We start from the raw sequence: 20,775 nt of genomic DNA on the forward strand, positions 1-20,775 counted from the left end.
CAGCTATTGTGGTCCTGTCTAAAAGGCCATTCCACCCTCTTTCTTGAATGGCTAAATTCTACTCATGTTTACATCTCCAGAATTACTTTTGGGAATCCCAGCATTACTGCCATATTCTTGCTGTATACCATGTACTCCCCTAAGGCTGCATTGTAACTGTCATTTGTCTTTCCAAAGCTCTAAATAGGCTGTGGAGTCACAGAGGCCCTGGGTTGTTCCCCTGCGTCCCCGGCAGGTAGCACAGTGAATCAGGCAGAACAGGTGCTCAGTAACACCAAATGAAGGGAACAATTCTCTGTAAACCCTCTTAACTGATGATACATTTCCCACTGCCTTCCTTCCTTACCCATCATATGTATTGAAAATACTGAGTTGTAGTCATATTAGCAGAAGCTATCTTCTATTTTCTGTGTCTCCCAACCTTTGTTGCAACATTTTATAAACTATTTATTAACTTATTTTTATCTACTACTAGACTCTGAGCTCCAAGTAGTAAGCATCTAGCATACTTACCTTCCCATTTGGAGCACCTACTAGATTGAAGGTCTCAAAGATTAACTAAAGAAAAGGAAACAAGGAGGGAAGCAGAGGGAGGGACAATTATGAACAGGAGGAGAAGGTCGAGGTGTGGGGTTTGCATAACACAGTTAGGTGAAAATGATGAAGACAAAAGCTACCCAATTCCAAAATTCTCAGTTGACTTAATATAAAGTGGTAATTATTTGTCAAAAGGTTAATACTGTATTGTATGTTTAATTAAATAAATATAACTTCTTTATACAACCAACTCTTTAAAATTTATACTCTGCATTTTATGATATATCCAGTTTCCCTGTTCATCTCAAGGGATAATATTGCTCCTCATAGAAATATTATGTAATTCACATTTCTTAAAAAAGAAAACATATAACAATGATATTAAAGTAATCTAATGCATATGCCTAGGCCGTTCTGGTAATGGGTCATGATCACATAGGTAAATGATTTATCTCCAGACTACCCTAAGAGCTAAGCAGAACAGGTCCTGTTATTTTCATTTTACAGTTGAGAAAATGGAACTTCAGAGAGGTTAAGAGGTGTGAACACCTTGAAGCTGTTAAAAAATTGAGGAAGAAGGTGAAAAGGAGAAATATTAGATTTGCTCTTTTGAAAATGTTTCAGTGGGAGAAATGTAATCTTAATCAGCAACAACAAACACTTATTCAGCATTTACTTCTTGGAGCCCAGCTCTGTCCTTCCTGCAGTAGAAATTTTACCAAAAGAAAGAGCAGGCTTCACACCTCACAACCCTTAAGATAGAAATTTTTTTGAGAGATCTTGGCCTTTCAAGTAATTTACTCCACAAACACTCTGAAATTCTAGAGTGGCAAGAAAAGCAATTGTTAACTAAAAGCTTAACATCTAATACAGCTAGCACACTATTTTTTTTTTTTTTTTGGTTAAACATATGATACAGTAAAGGGTTTCACGTGTGTGTGTGTGTGTGTGTGTGTGTGTGTAATGGGCATACTTTGGAGGACTCAGATAATTTCTATGTATTGATTCCATAATAGAACACTACTCCACCACCAACCTATATCTTTGTGTTCCTCCCATCCTATTCTGCCCAACTAGAATTCCTCTCTGCATGTTTATTTCATTTGTTTATTTGTCTTTACTAGCTATTTTTTTCATATCTTTTTATGTGGTCATTCTTCTGTCAATTTTAGAGCACCTAGAGCAATATCTTCTATTTAATCATAGAATCACAAGCAGGAGGAATTTATGAGATTTCTATGTTCACTGTTATTTAAATGTAAATACTTTTTAAAAGTATGCCCAGAACTAAAGCACTGGATTGCAACAATGAAAGTATTTGTTGCTTGCAAGTAGTGGCAATGTGGATGATTTTTCACTATTTTTCTAAAGAACAATTTTAATGTTTTATATAGCTTGGCAATAAATAAAGAAAAATCGTCTTGTAATTGTGACATCTTTGCTTTGATGTCACATTCTTGGTTATATATATGATTTATTTGATCACAAATAAATTTTATAACAAATAAATTTGATTAGGAATACAACTTCCAAATATTATGTGCCCCTAAAGACAATTTGACCTATTTATCCACAATCTGTATAATGATTGTTTTCCTCTTGTTAAAAACGCAGCACTTTCTTACCATTCTTGCTTTATTTTTCATGGTAAAACATTGAGAAGCAAGTGATGTGCAAGAGCCTTACCCACTCTTCCTCGTCGTAGTCTGAATGATGCGGTATGGAGTCCTGCCTTCTCATCGGCGAGGGTTGGTCCTGGGGACTGCTCTCCTCTGTGCTGCTCTTAGGAGAGGGCGGCTTCTTAAGGATGCCTCCTGGCCTTGCAGTGTAAAGTGCTAAAAGAGCACTCCTGACCAGCTGATCCTTGAAGGCATGTACAAAAAGCTCTGTCTGGAAAGAAATTGATAAGGATTAGAAACACCATGGTAGGCCTCTCAGTCTAGAGCTATGAAAAGGTCAATTGCAGATTTGTTGGTATTTAAGTGGTGTGTATGGAGGCAAAAGTGCAGACACCAAAGAGAGAAAATGATTCATACCAATCAATGGAAAATAGTTTGGTTTTGGGGCACTGCCAAGGCCTTAAGTCCTCCTGTTTTAAAGTTAATGCTGAGGTTTTAAATGTACTATAAACACCATCTGTCTCCCCAACCTCATTTCTTTTAGCTTCAAATCCTGTCTTTGGAGATGAATTTCACTGGGGATTATCATTTGAACACCATCTATATACCTGCTGCACCTTTCAAGTAATTCCAAACACACTTCAAAAGACAATGTGATCAGACTATGTATATTTTATACTTTAAACAGAGTCAAAGGCTAAAGAAAGAAAGATATATCTTTTAAAAAAATAGTCAGGAGACTTTATTTGTTTAGCATTATGGAAAGATCTCAATAGGAGAGATGACATAGGCAGTCTTCCTCTTGAAGACATTTGGCTTTTATTCCATATTATCACCTCCTAAATGCTCTCTTCCACTCAATTGTTTAACGAGGTTACTGTGAAACTTGGCATGGTAGATTTTACAAGCTGGTAGCAAATACCTAGTAAGTGCTATAGTAATGAAGCTTCCAAACAATAAAGAACTTCACAGCTGTACTTTGCAATTTCCTAATGAAATGTTTAATAGCTTCACCCCATAATAGACTGAAGGGTGCAGTAACTGATTTTCTGTATCATAGTACACTTAACACACATGTGTCCTAACAATCTGTTCAGAATAAAGAAATAAGTCAAGCAATGACCCATGTTGTTCCAATATTCATGCTCTGTAATTTGTTAGGAAGGGGCCCTTTAACTCATAGCCTTATACTGAATAATAACTGATATAACCACCATTTAATGAGACACCCTTGGATATAATGCTGACTTCACCATTGCTGCAACTCAAGGTAATTATTTCTTGGTGCATTTCCACACCTAACTAGTGGTTACTGGTTACTAAATTATCTCTAAATCTTGCTGCTGTGAGCATCAGCAATTGAGGAAAACCAGTTAAACCACATGTAAAACAGTGCTCATAAGACTTTGCCACATCTGCATAGTTACATCTTTGCAATAGAGCATAATTTTCTAGAGCTGATAAGGTTCTTAAAGTTGACCTCTTCATTAAACCAGATAAGAAAACTAAGAAAGCAATGTGGTGATCTCTTTTAGAGCATATAGCTTATTGGCTGCACTAATAGAACACATCCAAAGTTTTCTTAACAAAGTCACTAGCTTTTCTCCTTTTTTCATACTACTCACCACCCACCATCAACTAATGTTTCTGTCCTTCCTCCTCGTCTTCCCTAACTCCAACCATCCAAGTGTTTCGAACAACTACCAGTTCACAATTAAATGCGCCCGCAATTGCCCGTGTACATCTTTATAGCTCAATTTTGTTGGATATTTTAAACATTCTGGTGATTTATAAGTCATATTGATGCCACTTTGAAGGTGAGAAAACAAGACATATGAAAAACAGAATATATAAGAATAAAAGATTGGAAAATATTTTGGATAAATTAGGAAAACAAAATAAAAAGGCAGCTTACACTGGGAAAGCACAGAAAGAAGTGTTCACTGATGTTCACAATGAAATGTTAAAATGAGAATGGAAAACATAAAAAAATGCTGATGGAAAAATTGGCTAGACGGTACTCAAACAAGTCAGCGTAGTCATAGCAAAATGAGGAAACATGTTATTTACATAATTTGTCATATAGCATGAATGTGCCTATCACTGTGAATTTAAATATTAAAAATGTGAATCTACTTTCATTCAGCTTAACTAAACTATTTCTCTGTTGATGGTTTCAATAAATTCTTTTGATTTATTTTTAGAGCAAAACAGCTTGCCTTCTTTGAATTCCTGCTACTACAGCTCCGGTCCTCACAATACTCACATAATTACTATGTAGCTAAATATCTATTCATACGCAATGAAATCTTCTCCAGTACTTGTAATCACCATCATTTTCTTCCCACAGCATGCACATACAGAGATTCCACTTCATTTATTCAAATATCATTTGAGTTCATTTACCACCAAAGGCAAAGGAGATGATGCAGTAGATTCTTACAGTTTTACGACCCAGAATTTCTTTGGATAACAGAAAACAAGGCACAAAATCTTAAATAAAATATTAACTGAAATTTCACTTTGTGTCTGCACTGTCAAAATTTGACTCCTTGGGAACTCCTTGTATCACAGTATCCAGTGCATAGAATAATATTTTGTTAGAAAATGCCTAAATATTCCATTGCAATATCCATGTGACCTAAAAAAATCTCACTCTTTTTGACGATCACTACTTAGTAATGTAGACCAGTATAGACCCTGGATGTCTTACAGCCAAAAGAAATCAGCTTGAGATTAATGTAGTCATTTAATCCCAACACAACTGTATACAGTAGTCCCACCTTACCTACAGTTTTGCTTTCCATAGTTTCAGTTACCCTCAGTCAACCTCAGTTTGAAAATATTAAATGGAATTTTCCAGAAATAAACAATTTCTAAGTCTTAAATTGTGTGCTGCTCTGAGTAGAATGACGAAATTGTGCACAGTCCTGCTTCATCCTACCTGGGGCATGAATCCTCCCTTTTTCCAGTGTATCCAGGTTGTATACACTATCCATTCGTTAGTCATTTAGTAGCTATCTCAGTTTCTAGATCGATGTTGCAGTATTGCAGTGCTTGTGTTCAAGTGACCCCTACATAGTAGCCTGATCCTATATCACAGTGCCACATCACAATGCCTACGTCATTTACCTCACTTCATCTCATCCCAGCAGACATGGTATCATCACACATCATCACAAGAAGAAGGGTGAGTACAGTACAGATGTTTTGGGGTAGAGAAGCCACATTCACATAACTATAATTACAATATATTATCATAATTGTTCTATTTTATTATTATTAGTTCTTGTTGTTAGTGTCTTTTTCTGCCTAATTTATAAATTAAACTATATAATAGGTATGTATTTATAAGAAAAAAATGTGTACATAGTATACCCTGGTGCTAAGGGGGTACTACTGTATTGCTATTCTTGCAACTGAGATGATACTAGGGAAGTTGAGATCATGGAAAGGATGTGGCCATGTCTCCAAGTTGCTATTGACTGTTCTGAAAACCTTTTTCTTTTTCTGATCCAGCTTGCACTATATTAAATGAAAAAAGAAAGGCTTTCTAAATGTCATCATAAGAGTAGGCAAAATAATTATGTAAAATATCAGCTTAATATTGTAAAAAAAAAAAAAAGAAATTCTGAACTTAAGGCAGATCTATTTCACTTTTTGATATTAGAAAATGAAAGAGAAATGCTATCTTAAAAATGATATGTTTTCTAGCCTTACTGACATTTTTCCAATTCATATCCCCATATAACTATTCTTCAAAGCAACACACAGAATTATCTGCAAGTATAAAACGACTAAAAATTACTTCTCCTGGGGATGAATGAAGAGAGTTTCCTAGTTTTCTGAATATTAATGGCAGAGGAATAGCTAGGATATGTTCATTTAAAACCACTCTTTTTCAACGAGAGATCTCAACAAATTTAGCAAAGTCCTATTCTATCTAGAATCTCCTTATTTTCACTGAAAAAAAATTTAAGGCAATGCCTAATTCCACCTGTAATGCGGAAGTAGCCAATGGCATAAGCAAGTGATTATTATTTTAGTAATCATGTATGTAGCAAGAAAGAATCCTGTTTATTTTGATATTTATTTTAATTATTTGGTAGAGAAATAGTGCTACACTCTTCTCATTAGTGCCTTGATATGTGTTCAACATTCCCTAAAGGAAAGAGTATTAGACTAAGATCCAGGAGGTTATTTGACATCTAGGTAGCTCAAATATGTTATCCATTTGACCTTGGATAAATTATGTAGCCACTTTTCCTAGTATATACAAAATTACAGTGTCTACGTGTGACACTCCCATGGGAGTACATTGTAAACTCTGAAGTGCACTCTTCTTAATGCTCCTCTTTCTTGACTGACCTTTATTTTTGATTCATAATCCTTTGGTCACCCAAAATGTGATAAGTGGGCCCCAAGGGACTTTCACTTCCTCAAAAGAATTTCATTTCATTAATGAGGCAACCCATTTTCCCATAGTTTCAAGTATCATCTTTATGCAGAGGTCCCTAAAACCCATCTCTATCTATCTCTTGAATGAGCTCTATCGACCGTTCCCATTGGAAGTCCGCTCAGTTTAGAAGCCCCAGTTTGAACTCAAATTTTTTGTTTTGCTTTGTTTTGTTTTATGAATAGTATACTGGTTCTTCCCATATTTTCCATCTGAGTTGTGTCATGATTATTAATATTTAGCAACTCAGAATCCAAACTTCTGAATCATCCTCAGTAACATCTATTTGCTGGATAAGTCATCAGTTTCTTCTGGTTATACCTTTCCAATAATTTCAAACACTGACCTTTACTTTACATTCCCATAGCTAGTCCCAATTAAGATTCTTTCTGCATTTCATATGGATCCTTTTTATAGTCTCATTACTGGCTGGTTTAATTGTCTTAAACCAGCTTTTCTTTTTCTTTCAGGTTGTTATCCAAGGGCCACCAATACTAGAATATAGATTCTTGGATCACAGCCTTGGACTATGAAACATACACAAATTGGTACTTTCATTTTTAGCACACTCCCCCAGTAGCACTGCTGACATTTGGTGTTGCTCAGTACTGTCCAATAATTTAATTCCACTGTCCTAACTCAGCCTGTATATTGCTATTAGGATGATCTTCACAATGCACACATCTAATCCTTCCGCAACAGCCTTCCCAGTGCCTACAGAATAAACTTTCTCTTGAGTCAATCACTAGGACTTGGATGGCTAGATGCAATAGTATTTTTATCTTTTTAATTTATGAAAAACTGCTGAAACTTTCACATTTTCAAAGTGCGCGAGTAATTGTGTATCCATCAGTGATGCATGAAATTTCCATCCAGTTCCATATACTTCCCAACTTTTTATATATCCAGCCTTTTTGATTTCAGCTATTATAACAGGTGGTTAGTGGTATCTTGTTGTAGTTTAAATTTGCATTTCTATAAAACCCATGATGTTGAGCACCTTGGAAAGTGCTTATTTGCCATCCATATATCTTCTCTGGTAAAGTGTATTTTTAATTCTTTTGCCCATTTTTAATTGAGTTGTTAGTATTAAGTTGTAAGAATATTTTTTATATTCTGATACAAGTCCTTTGACAGATATGTATTTTACAATACTTCCAATTCATGACTTGCTTTTGTGATTTCTTAACGGTGTCTCCTGAGGGATGAAAGGTTTCAATTTTGATAAAGTCTTGTGTATCATTTTTTCTCCTTTTTTTCACTCATACTTTATATGTTCCAAGAAATCTTTGCCTAACCCAAGTTGACAAGAATTTTCTCCTATGTTATAAAAGTTTTGTTCACTTTTGTTTTCTGTTAGATTATATATTAAAGTTTATGATCCAATTTTGTATATGTATGAGGTAAGGATAAATATTCATTTTTTTGCATATGGATATCTGATTGTTCCTGCATAATATATTGAAAAGTATCCTTTTTCTAATTATTTTGTGCTTTTGTTTAGTTATTTGAACATATATGTGTGGGTCTATTTCTAGATTCTCTATTGTGTTCCATTGATCTCAATGCCTATGCTACGCTAGTATGCTGCAAACCACACAATACATTGGTATTATTTTTGTTTGATGACTAAATACATTTAAACAAATTAAATATTTGACTTTTTAAAAAAATATATATATATTCATATATTTAGTATTTCCAGCATTCTCTATTCTTTTGAGTAGAGCCAAATTTCTCTTGGTATCACTTCCTTCTTTTCTGAAGACTTTCCTTTAATATTTGTTGTAGCGCAAGCCTGCTGTGAAATCACTCAGCTTTTTTTGTTTGTCTGAAATGGTCTTTATTTTACCTTTATTTTTGAGAGATATCTTCTCTGAGTATGAAATTGTAAGTTATCTTTTTTGTTGTTGTCGGTACTTTGAAGATGGTACTTCATTGACTCTGGCTTGCACAGTGTCTAATAGGAAGTGTGCTGTGCTGCTCATTGGTGCTCCTCGGCACATAATGTACTTTTTTTTTTTGTTTCCTTTTCTGGCTGCTTTCACAATTTTCTCTTTATCTCTGTTTCTCAGCAATTTGATGATGATGTGCCTGAGTTTCTTTTTCTATATTTATTCTGTTTGGAGTATGTTGAGCTTCTTGGGTCTGTGGTTTCATCAAAACATCATTTTTGTCAATATTTTTCTGCTTCCGTCTCTCCCTTTCTCCTGGGATTTCAATTGCACCTGGTTAGACACCTTGGTATTGCTCTATATGTCATTCACATCCTGGTCATGTTTTTTAGTTTGTTTCTCTCTGTGCTTCACTTGTATAGTTTCAAATCTATGTTTGCAAGTTCAATATCTAGTCTTGTATCGTTAATTCTATCCAGAATATTTTTATTTCAGAAGTTATATTTTACAATTCCATGAGCTCTATTTAATTATCTTAAAAATCTTCCATTATTCACTTCATCCTGGCCATATTTTTCTCTAATTTCTTAAGTATATGACGCATATTTACAAATGCTATTTTAAAATCCTTGTCTGCTAATTTAATTTTCTCTGTCATTTCTGGGTTTGTTGATAGCCCTTGATTTTTTCTTCTGGATACGGGTCATATTTTCCTAGTTCATTGCTTGTTTGGTATATGTTTATTGGATGGCAGGCATTTTGATTTTACATTCTTGGTTGCCAGATTTTATTGTATTCTTTTAAATAATGGAAGATTTTCTGTTGTAAAGTTACTTGGAATCTCTGGGATTCTTTCAAACCTAATTTTAAAGACTTTTTAGAGTAGGTCAAGAGCAGCCTTTACTCTGGGACTAATTTAGCCCTTCTACTGGGGCCATACATGTCCAAGGGCTCTAATCAATTCCCTGTGTATGACAAGGTCTATCACTCTGCGGGTAAGGAGATAAACTATTACCAGCCCTGTGTGACCACCAGGAATTGTTATCTGCTTATTTCTGATATTTTTGTCCCTGGAGCTGAATAGTCTTTTCTAGTGCATGCATAGATCAGTACTCAGGTAAAGATTCAAAGGCACTCATTTATAGACCTCCAAGGCTCTGTCTGTGTGACACTCCTTCCTCTCCTCTGCTCTGTGAATTCTAGCTTTCTTGGCCCTCCCAAACTCTAATCTATGTCTCCTCAACAGGAAAAGATACTTTGGGTTCCCGCTCCCTTTGCTATCGCCTTGGAACTGCTCTAAGTAATCTAGATAATCATAAAGATCACACAGTTTGTTACATTTCTGTGCTACCTATTTTCCAATGCCTGAGAAACATTATTTTTGTTTAAGGTAGGAGAATCCATCTTACTCCATCATGAACACAGCAGAAGTTCTGATTCCATACATTTCATATATAAGTCTCATTCTTAATGTTATTTTACTTTCTTATCTTTATTTTTCCTATTCTCTAATTTTCTAAAGAACAGAAATTTTATTTATCGTATAATATTACTTATTTCACCAATTAAATATTTACTGTTTAAAGGGCATTGTGGAAAAAAAGAAACATAAGTTCTAATACTGAAATTTCATTTTCAGTCTAAACCAGTAATTCTTAAATTTCCTTAGGCCACTAAAATATATTTTCACCAAACATAAAAAACAGATGAAGAAAATCTCTACTTATTAAGTTCTTTCCTTCAGTTTGGATTAACATAGACCTAGAAGTGGTTAAAGTGATTAAACAAAAAATTCCTTCTTAGTTTCTAGTGAACATAATTAATATTCTTCTCTATATTATCTGTATCTTCAACTTGTAAGTATACTAGCTGCCTGGCATTGCTATTACAGAAAACAGAATATTTTTTAAGAAAATCCTGAGTTAAGTTTGAGAATAAAATGATTTTTATTTTTCTTTGAATATAACAGAATCTTTGGTAGTATATTGAGGTTGAAAGGATACTAGGAATTAGAAGCTGTGAAAATTTTTCAAATGTACTGTGAACATAGCTTCTATTTGCAACAAAACCCATTTTTAACCATTTAACAATGGTAATATTGTAAAACACCCCTAATTCTTTTAAATTCTTAGGTTGTAAAAGTTAAGGGCCATATCTATGTAGTATTTGTCAGATAGCATCAAGTACAATATCACACACAATTAAGTGCTCAATAGTGCTTTCTGATGAGCAGGATTATAATGACTTTCTAAACAAGGTCTATCAATCTCAATGGAATGGAGAAAGTGATAGGCATTTGAAAGCTAATGTCACCCATATTTCTGAGCTGTGAAAGATACACGCTGCCTACATTTAGGCCCTTATTCCCCTTATTTTTTTAGTTTGAGTTTCTTTACATTACCTTTTTTCCTATATTATTTCTCTTTTTCATAGAATTGCATACTTCTAGTCTAAGTAAAAGGAAAATGCATTTTTACCTCACTCTATTATTAACCTTTTTTGTCTTATGTTAAAATGTGGGCCTATCCTTTGTCTTCTCTGTTGGAATTATTCAGATAAACTCAGAGCTTACCTTTTGTATATGACATTATAAGATTAAATTATTTCTTTAATATTTTCATGAACTAATATATAGAAACCAAACCCAATCATCCATCAGAAGGCATACTAAGAATTTAAAAATTACAGTATAATTTAACTGTGCACATTAGAACATAAAAAATTTATAAAAATATAATTTCATTCTTGTGAAATATCAGCTATACTCTCGTCCTACACCACATGTTTCCTTAGTCCTATGAACAAGTATCCACCATTACACTTAGGGTACATTTGAAGATACAATATAGTGGTTAAGCTCACAGAATCCGGAGCCAGAAGGCAAGACATGTGATTGTGAGCGTATTACTTAATATTTCTGTACCTCAGTTTCCTTCACTGTGTAAAATGAGAATATTAGCAATACTTACTTTATAGGATTAAGAAGAATAAATGTTGAAAATAATAGTATCCATCTCATGGAATTGTGAAAACTGAAGACCTTATAACTCTACCTTACAGTTATTAAGCCTCCAGTAATTGCTAGATATTATTGTCATCGTCATTATCGTCACAACTATTACCCCAAGAATCTTGAATTTCTTGCTAAGAACAGGCCTTTGTCTTATTTTTTCCATATTGTACCCTTTCAGTCAGACACAGTGTCTGGCAAATAGTAAGAATTCAGGAATTATTTTTACTTCTTATAAACTGTGTTTGTTGTTTCAATCAGTGGGTGCTTAGATGGATGGAATTTTGCTGGGGAGCCCTAGCTTTGTGGCCTGGATCTCGGGGGCAGTAGAGATGATGTGAATCGCCTTTGGATCTACAAATATTGCCTACTCTGAGACTCCCTGAATATGCCCTATTAGCAAGTAGGATTTCTAATTTGCCCTTGTTTTTCTCCCAGACTCTGAGTATATGTTTAATTGGTAATGATTTCATTCCTATCATCTCCAGATGCAAGGGGCATATTTAAGAGGAGAGATGCCATCTCATCACAAAATTGAATACCTCTTTCCTCAACACACCTGGGCTTTCCTCGCAGCCTTCCCCCATCACACCAGCTTACCACAGTGAACTCTCCCACATTCAGGTGCTCAAAGCCTATAAAACCTTCATTAGTCCCTCATACACATAAATATAGACAATTCCTATTGGGCCTGGAATACACTATATGGGTGAATCCCTAAGGAAACAACTCTAAGTATTAATTTTCCAAAATACTAGTTCAGAATCAATAAAAGAAACAAGACCCTATCAATAAAGAATGGATTTTTATTCTTTAGCTCATGGTATACAAGACCCCTGAAAGTTAAAAACAAAACTTTCAGGCAGATCTTAAATCCTGCTAATATTAAATTACATTTAAATTGAAGATGCCACTAAAACTGTTTCTCTTTCATGCTGAATTCATGGATCGTACTTTATTCCAAACCATGAGCTACTAACAGTTTTCATGGACTACACAAAACTGTTAACTTTGATAATTCTTTGAAATTCCAGGCATGAATTCTTAAAGGAAACTTTATGAATTGCAAACTTAACTTAAAAATGATTCTCCTAATTTTAAGGGCTGAGAGAGTGATTAGCAGACAAAGCTTGTCTACTCAGTAGAAAACAGAGGGCGAAAGGTTGGAGCAATGCTGGATTAAAGAAGAAAATATCTGCCCCCTCCCCCAAATCACCGCAGCAGGTTGTAAATGATGTATGAAATGGCAAATCCCTGCCCAGTTCACAGGAAGAATATAAATACTGCTCTGTAATCACTGCAGTGCTGTGCTATTTGCTAAAATTTTCAGCATAGGTGAACCCAGAAAAATCTTACCTCATCTATAACTCTCAAAAAGAAATGAGCCGAAATGAAATTATATTGTTTTACTATATTGTGACAACCTCCTCTTTTTTTTCCTTTTTCCCTTGCCTTAAAGACATATTTAATCGTTGCTGAGAAGACAGTCTGACAAAATTATTTTTAAAAAAAATTTAAATAAGGAAATGTCAAAACCCATATATTAGATGGAAGATACCAGAAAGACCTTCCATCCTAGAGTCACCCAGACCAGGTTTTGGACCCTAGTTTTGTTTGAATCCTGGGTTTGACTCTTGCTGCCTGACTTTGCATATTTTAAAAAATTCTCTGAGTTTTAGTCTTTTCCTATGTGAAATAGAGATAATGTGTTTCTCACAATTGTGAAGATTGAATGAAATAACATAAGGCACGAAGTCCCTTGCCTTATTTGACACCAAGTAGGTACCTGTAAACTGACACAAAGTAGGTACTTGGGGTCAATATTTTCCTTTCTTTTCATGACGGAGGCACCTGTTCTGGCATGGAAGGAATGCTGCATTTTGAACTACAACTCTCGAGTTTTGATTTTTCACTTTTTAATTTACTAGACAATTCACTTGACCTTTCTGAGTAGATATTAGCTCATTTGTAATGAAAATGGATATTAGTTTTCTCCTATAAAAATGTATTAAAATGTACAATTTAAACTAAAATATTAAGTATAAGGTATCATTATTATAATATAAATTAACACAGCTGAATATAAAGTATAGACATACATAAGATCCAGGTTCTATGACTCTGTTCTTCAGAAAGGTGAGGGGAATTACACTGCTGTCTTATTCTAGAATTATAATATAGAATTTTCTTTTGTAGGTTTCTTCAAGGGCATATTTATTGGAAGTGTGTCACAATAAATTACAAGATGTCCTTAGAATGTAGAGGAGAAGGATGAGCACGTTGGAATTGGATTCCGGGATACCTAATTTTACATTTAAAATCAAGCTGTAATTTGTCTTTTTCTCTCCTGGTTTTCTCCATATCCTATGGCTACCTTAATTAGTTCTGGAAGGTGATATTAAGTACTACCCCATACCAGACTGCCTTTCCCCTCCGCAGATACAGGAGCAAGTCACCTTTGGAAAAACTAAGGCTTAGGTTCCACCACGTTTTAAATAACTAATATTTTTAGAAATTTTTAGAACCTTCTCCCAGTAGATAATGTTATAGAAAGCAAACTGGGGCAGAGGTAGTAACCCAGGACACTGATAAATCCACATCAAAGTTCTTCTTTCTAATGAAGTGACATTCCTGTTCAAATGTATAGCTTTATATGCATAAAAATTAGGTGATAACTAGAGGAAAATAATTTTCAAAATCTAATTTAATTCATTTAATAAAATCATAAACCAAAGAAAGTAAAAGATGCCAAGGAAAAGAGAAGATATACACCAACCAAATAAAAGGTTTCATTTTCGACTAAGAAAAAAAAAATTAGTGCTCAGTAAGATTTGAAAAGAGAATGAGGCCAATTCATTTTGATCCTATGGCAATACTTTGAAGCCTACTTTCTAACCTGGTCTATTTTACATTTCCAGATGCTATGAAAGGCAATGTATGCAGAAAGCAACACCAATGGGGATTTGAGTATTTCATTTTCCCCGACTGTAGTGATGATTTGGATCTTACTTTTTCCGAAAGCATCTTTAAAGAATTCTTCAAGCTGTCTGGAGAATGCTGGCTTGCAGAATTAAGCAGTAGGTCTGCATGGGTTGCTATAAGAGGTTGTAGTTGATTGATGTTGCTGAGGACTTCTTTTGCTTTGGCTGTGTTTTCAGGTGAATAGTAAATAAACTGGTATCCAGTACTGCAACAACAAAGATAAAGGTAAGTTACACAAAGAGCAGAAAGAATTTTCAGCCCTTAATATCAGATGGCAAATGATAAAGAGAACTCCATGTATCACTATATATTATCAAACAGATAAGAACTGTCCTAAGAGATCTTTATGATGCTCCAGCAATTTTTAAGATGACGAAGACACATTTTAAGACTAAGTAAAGCTCAGCCACTAGGAAGATTCTTTATGATTGTACGTCAAGTAATAATATTCAAAACAAATTAGCACTAATATTAATTTCCAATGAACTTGAGGCCACATAGTTCAGAGGGAAAAGTGTCAGCTTTTATATTCAAGCCAATCTCAATTTAAATCCTGGTTTTCGGCTTACTATCTTGACGACCGCGGGCAGCCTCTGCTTCCTCATCAGAAAAGTGGAAATAATTATCCAAACAATTCTATGGGGTGCGTAAGATTAGAGATCAATCATATGAAGCACCTAAGACAGTGCTTGGCAGGAGGAAGCACTGAATATCTGCTTCCTAGAGTTTCCCCCGTGATACTAAGCAGAGAGTGGGAGGGAGTAATCTAATAGCTGAGAAACGAGGAGAAAATGAATTATTGCTAAGTGGGCATATAGACAATTTTATTGGATAAAAAAGGACATTTATAATATAAAAATTCCATTATGTTATTTTATCACTGCCCTTTTTGTTCCTTGTGGTTTTCCATCTAACTTATTATTAATTGAAGCAATATTGACTTTTGGAATCATCATCTAGGAACGGATCAAGCACATTATGGGAATAGGGATTCCTGGAATGAAGGAATCTTTGGCCAGTTTCATTAGGAGAGATGAAGGAGGCATTCCAGCAGGGAAAGCAGTCAGACAGCAAAACATCAGCCAGAAGAAGAGAAGAGGGAGGTCTTGGTGCAGGCACAGCTTGGTGCACACTTGCTTGTTTCCCAGAACACTCAATTGTTGACGCACTTTTCCATTTTAAAGCCTTGCAGCCTATGTTGAGTATTTATTGACTATCCCCCCTACATAATTCCATGTCTCATTTTGAAAAGTCAGAAACCGATAACAAAAATGAATATCTAGGAAGCATTCTCTGCCCTCTTGGTGTTACCCTAATTATTTTTCAGGGGAAATTATCAGAATCTCTAAGGAGACAATACTGTTTTGCAAACATGTAATGAATATTCTATTCTATTCTTTCTATTCTATTGATGGATTGATTTTGCAAAACGATTAAAAGAATGCCGTTGGATGCTTGGGCTATTCAGAAGACAGGACAAGAAGTCAAAGAGGGTTGCAGGTTTATAAAGGCTAAGAAATACATTGCTAGTTTGAAGTTTGTGACACCCTTACAAGAATTTTCTTTCAATGTCTTGTAGATTTTTAAACATCAGAAGTGAGGCCTTTAAATAAAACATACCTTAACTACTTATTACATATATTTTAGCAAATGAAAAATAACAACTGAGAGGAGGAAAAAGAAAACAATTGTTCGTGCCAATTACTTATGTCTCTTTCTGGCTTCACTGTGTGGATGAGACTGAAGATCTCATGCAGGAGTGTATTAAGGCCTTGACAAATCAAACAACTCTGTGTTATTTTGCAAAGAAAATGGCTAAAGATACAGATGGGTCACTAGGGTGGGGACAATGACTGATACTCAGCAGCTCTGCGAGCAGAGAGCAGGGCCTATGCAGACCCAACCCAGGACAGTGTGTGGAAGCTGCTCCACGATCCCTCTTCACAGGTCTGCTGTTCTGCCAGTGGAGTTTGCTTCCTGGTGTCACCTTAGGGGACGGGCAGGCCTACAGCTTATCCCTTGGAAAGCTAGTTGCTTGTGGCCATGCATGGTCTTCATCCTTCTCTTCACATGACTCCTCTTTCTGAGCCTCTCATACACTCACTCCCATTCATTCTTTTCTACTGCTGTCACTCCTGCCTTCCTTCTTTGCTCAGATTATTCTTCCTCGGCAGCTCACTGTTACTTTATTTCCAAATATTACCTATATCCATTGTCTTTTATACATATTTCTTATTCTGCAAATTCTCTTAGAGTCTCTACTCCACTTGGTTCTAATACATATATTTGCAAAATTTATTTTTCACATGTTGTTTACTTATACCTGGTTTAATGGTGCTCAGATTTTAGCAGTCATAAGATTCAATTGGGTATGAGGACAGGGTGTAGGATGTTCAATGAAAAAATGGAGGCTTGGTAACACCAAGAGATTCTGCTTCACCAGGCTGCAGCATTTGTAATAAGCACCTCAGGAGATCCTGATGCAGGTGGACACTGAGCATCTTTAAAGACACCTGCTGCCATTGTTTTGACTCTGGGATCCCCTCTAAACCTTTGATCATGCTACACAATGACTCTGATTAAAGTTCCTCCATAAGTTACTCTAATTTTCTTAGTACCTTTTACAAATCTACTTTCATATTCCATTTTTATATACAGCACAAGTTGCTTTGGTTTCCTTGTCATTGCCAGTGTTTCCTGTCCTAACCTTTTTCATCATTCTTTCATCTTTGCCCTCCCAGTATACTCCCATCCCTCCCCAAAACACTCTTCAATCACCATCATGGGACGTAACCCTAACTCCTGCCGCTTGCTCCTAAGTCAATCTTTTTTGGAGCAGAGTTATGTAGCAGACATTGGTTCTTCTGATGAAGTCTTTTAACGATGAGCATCTTACCTAGTGAGGTTGAAAGATTCATTTTCCACAATAAAAACCAATGTTGGTGTCCAGGATGAAATAGTATGGTATGGAGTAAAAATATCACCAGCCACAAAATAATTTTAACTATACATAAATTTCATCTACCTCTTCAGTGCCTTACTCTTTAAACATGTCATATATTTTAACAGTTATAGCTTCTTAAATGGAAAGTTATAAGTATAATTTAATTATCTAGATAAAAAGAATATAGCCAAACTCTATTTTATAGTGGTGTGAAGTTTAAACCGAATCCAAACACTTGAGTCAACTATCAATCAGACAAAACTGGAAGAAAGACAAAATATTTGCTTGAACAAAAAATATTTTATAGGATATAATACTGCAAATCATAGAAAATAAAGATTGAAATTAGTTTCATAATACTTTTCTATTGATTAGACAGTGAATTAAAGTGTACATATGGATACATATGGATATATACATATATACACTTTAATATATATTATGGTAATTTAATTTATTATATTTAATATCAATTTAATTCAAAGGCACACACACAAATATCCATCCTCATATGTGGGTGTGTATATATCGTTACCAGGCATGTCGTATTTTGAAGATGTAAAAGAAGATAAAGCACATAGTGAAGTTACATTCATATTCATAAACTCTGCTAACAAAATACAATTACAACAAGGACCTGTATATTCCCAGCTATATATTCTGCCCCAGTCCCTTTTTGCTAGTCCTCCTAATTTCCCCACCCTCTAGTGTTGGTATGCTCTTCCTTTTTTATCTCATTTAATCTCGTAGTTTACATACCCCTGTTGTGCTAATGATTCCCAAATTACATCTCTAGCCGAGACCCTTTCCGTGAACTACAATTAAACAAGAGCTGGCCTCTTGACAGCTCCAATTTCATGTCCCAACCTGAGTTCTTGATCTACTCCCCATTCTCCACAGCCAGCTCCTTCCGCACCCTTCCCCATCTTAGTTTACGGAAAATACCTTTGATGTGGTCTATGACTCTTCTCTTCTTCTTCTCCTACCTTATGCCCAATTTTTCAGACAATTCTGCCTTTTTCCTTTAAAATATACCCAGAGTTCAACCACATATTCCTACATTCACTGCAACCACCTTGGTGTAAACCACCATCATTTTCTGCTGCCAGGATTATTGTCATAGCTGTGTCCTCACACTTATCTATTGACAGGTAAATAATACTCTAAGATATTGAAATCCTTGACTTACGCTTAGGGTTTGAAGAAGGTAGGAGGCAGGCAAGAAGAGAGCAATAAAGCAGCTCTTCTTTAGCTCCCTGACCACAAGTCCATGTCCTGGGAATTTGCTTTGTCACTTCCCCGTTCCATTGCTACTCCTTAACTGTTTGCTCAACCAAGCCACTACTTTGGGCAATGGAGTTATGGAAAAATATAGCTGAAAGGTGATCAATTGGCAAGGAGGGAAAAGGGAAGGAAAAGATATGGGAGGTTGGGCATGGCCAGAGGGGATTGGGACTAATTAGTTTAGGAAAAAATGCTTTAGAGTACTGTGTCTCTTCTCCTGTGCCCGAATTAAATCTCGAGAGAAAAAAAATCTAAAAACTATTTCCACTTATTTTTTCACAACTTAAACACTACTCATAAAAAAATAAAAAACTGGTCTCTTGAATCCAGAGGGAGGGATAGAAATGCTGGCAGTTCTAACTGAGAAGAAAACCATGTGGATAACAAAAGAAAATTTACACCTTAGTGCACTTAAATATACCCTTCTGGTTTCATAGGGCTTAACATGCTTCATAGTATTGTAGAAAGTAAAAGCGTACCTCTCTGCTTTCCCTCATGCACCCTTTCCATTTTCTGCTGGAAGTAGGGCTTGGAGAAAAGAATTAGAAGGAAAATGGTACTTTTTTTAACCTCCTGTGAATTTCACTTATATAATTGAAGTATATAACATATGCTTAAATTGATATTTACCTTTAAAACTACTCTTACTGAAAACAAATCTTGGTTTCATGAAAACTTTAGAATTGGAGGGTGTTCTGATCAAAATATGATTCTGCCATTTATTAGTTCTGTGACAAGAGATGCTAATTAAGTGGGAAAAAAACCTAACATTCATTTCTGTTCAATATGCCACCTCTAAGGAAATTTGTTTATTGGATCTGATCACAGTGGCTTCCACTATGTTAATTTTCAGTTTGCAAGTTCTTGCCTGCACTTTCTTGATCATTAAGACCTCTCTATTATGTATATCCTTTCTTTAGCCCTATTCTTGCCTTTATAAAAATTTTCCAGGTACTACCATATGATCTTTAAATAAAGTCCAATATGTTTTCATTTCCTTCCACGGTCTATTCCCACTTCTCCCTGAATTCACTTGCCCTCATTTCCTTTGCCAGCTTCCAAGTCTGGTCAGTTCTTTCACTGCCTAGTTTGGCTTCTGGAATTTTCATGCTCACTCCTCTGCCAAGCTGTGATGGAATAATGCCCGTACCAGGTCCCTTGATTCCCTCCAACCTCAAAAACTTCTCAATGCCATCCTGAACCTTATCCACTTATGTACCTAATCAAAGTGTAGAGTAAGAAAGGTACAAGAGTGGAAAACATTCCCAAATATGCAGGAAATGCAAATGTTACTTTGACTGCAAATAGGTATGAGAGACCTTTTTGGGGTGATAGAAATGTCTTAAATTGGGATTGTGATGATGACTATACAAATCTACAAATTACCAAAAATCATTAAATCATTATACACTTACAGTTGGTCATTTTTATGCTATGCAAACTACACTACAATAAATCTTTTTTAAAAAAGGCAAGTGTTTAGTGTTAATGACTATGATTTTGCAATAAGAATTCAGGAAAACAGAAGGTACATTTATGAGTCATTTTATTTTTTTTCCTGTGTTAAATTTGATAATATTTTAAGAGGATCCCTAATAAAGCCAATACTTTATACTGTATAATTTATACTAATTATCAAATTTCCCTGTATGTCAATATACTAGCTAATAATTATTGGGTATATACTATGGGTCTAGCATTATGGTAAATACTTTTTAGGGATTTTAATATTTAATCTTGATAACATCTCTCTGAAGAACAAATATTAATCCATTTTGCAGGTGTAGAAATTGAAGCCTGGGTAGGTTAAGTCACTTGGCTTGGATTACACAACTAGTGTAGATGATAGAACCAAGTTCAAAACCAGGTGTTTATTATTGCACAGTTTGAATTCCTAATTATGTTTTACTATCTCTTGAACATAGTATTGACCCATTTTAAATTTGGAAAAATTATAAAGCCATAACTAATATGGGAAACATCTTTAATTTAATAACATAATGATGAGTATAGCTTATAAATATCAAAATTGAAAAGTTCTCATCTTC

The 20,775-nt window shown here is 35.0% G+C and overlaps 1 protein-coding gene across 6 annotated transcripts in view; it reads right to left on the reverse strand.

Moving 5' to 3' along the window:
- Window positions 1-20,775, reverse strand: part of INPP4B (inositol polyphosphate-4-phosphatase type II B) — a 336,633-nt gene that overhangs the window by 95,260 nt on the left and 220,598 nt on the right. For all 6 annotated transcript variants that reach the window (XM_069492955.1, XM_069492951.1, XM_069492953.1 and 3 more), the window contains 2 exons: window positions 14,527-14,704; window positions 2,224-2,427 (listed from right to left, as the gene is read on the reverse strand). In XM_069492955.1, the coding sequence (XP_069349056.1) occupies window positions 2,224-2,427; window positions 14,527-14,704 (382 nt within the window). The remainder of the gene's footprint in view (window positions 1-2,223; window positions 2,428-14,526; window positions 14,705-20,775) is intronic.

Source organism: Eulemur rufifrons, chromosome 18, assembly GCF_041146395.1.
Source record: "Eulemur rufifrons isolate Redbay chromosome 18, OSU_ERuf_1, whole genome shotgun sequence".
In the NCBI taxonomy this organism is placed as follows: domain Eukaryota; kingdom Metazoa; phylum Chordata; class Mammalia; order Primates; family Lemuridae; genus Eulemur; species Eulemur rufifrons.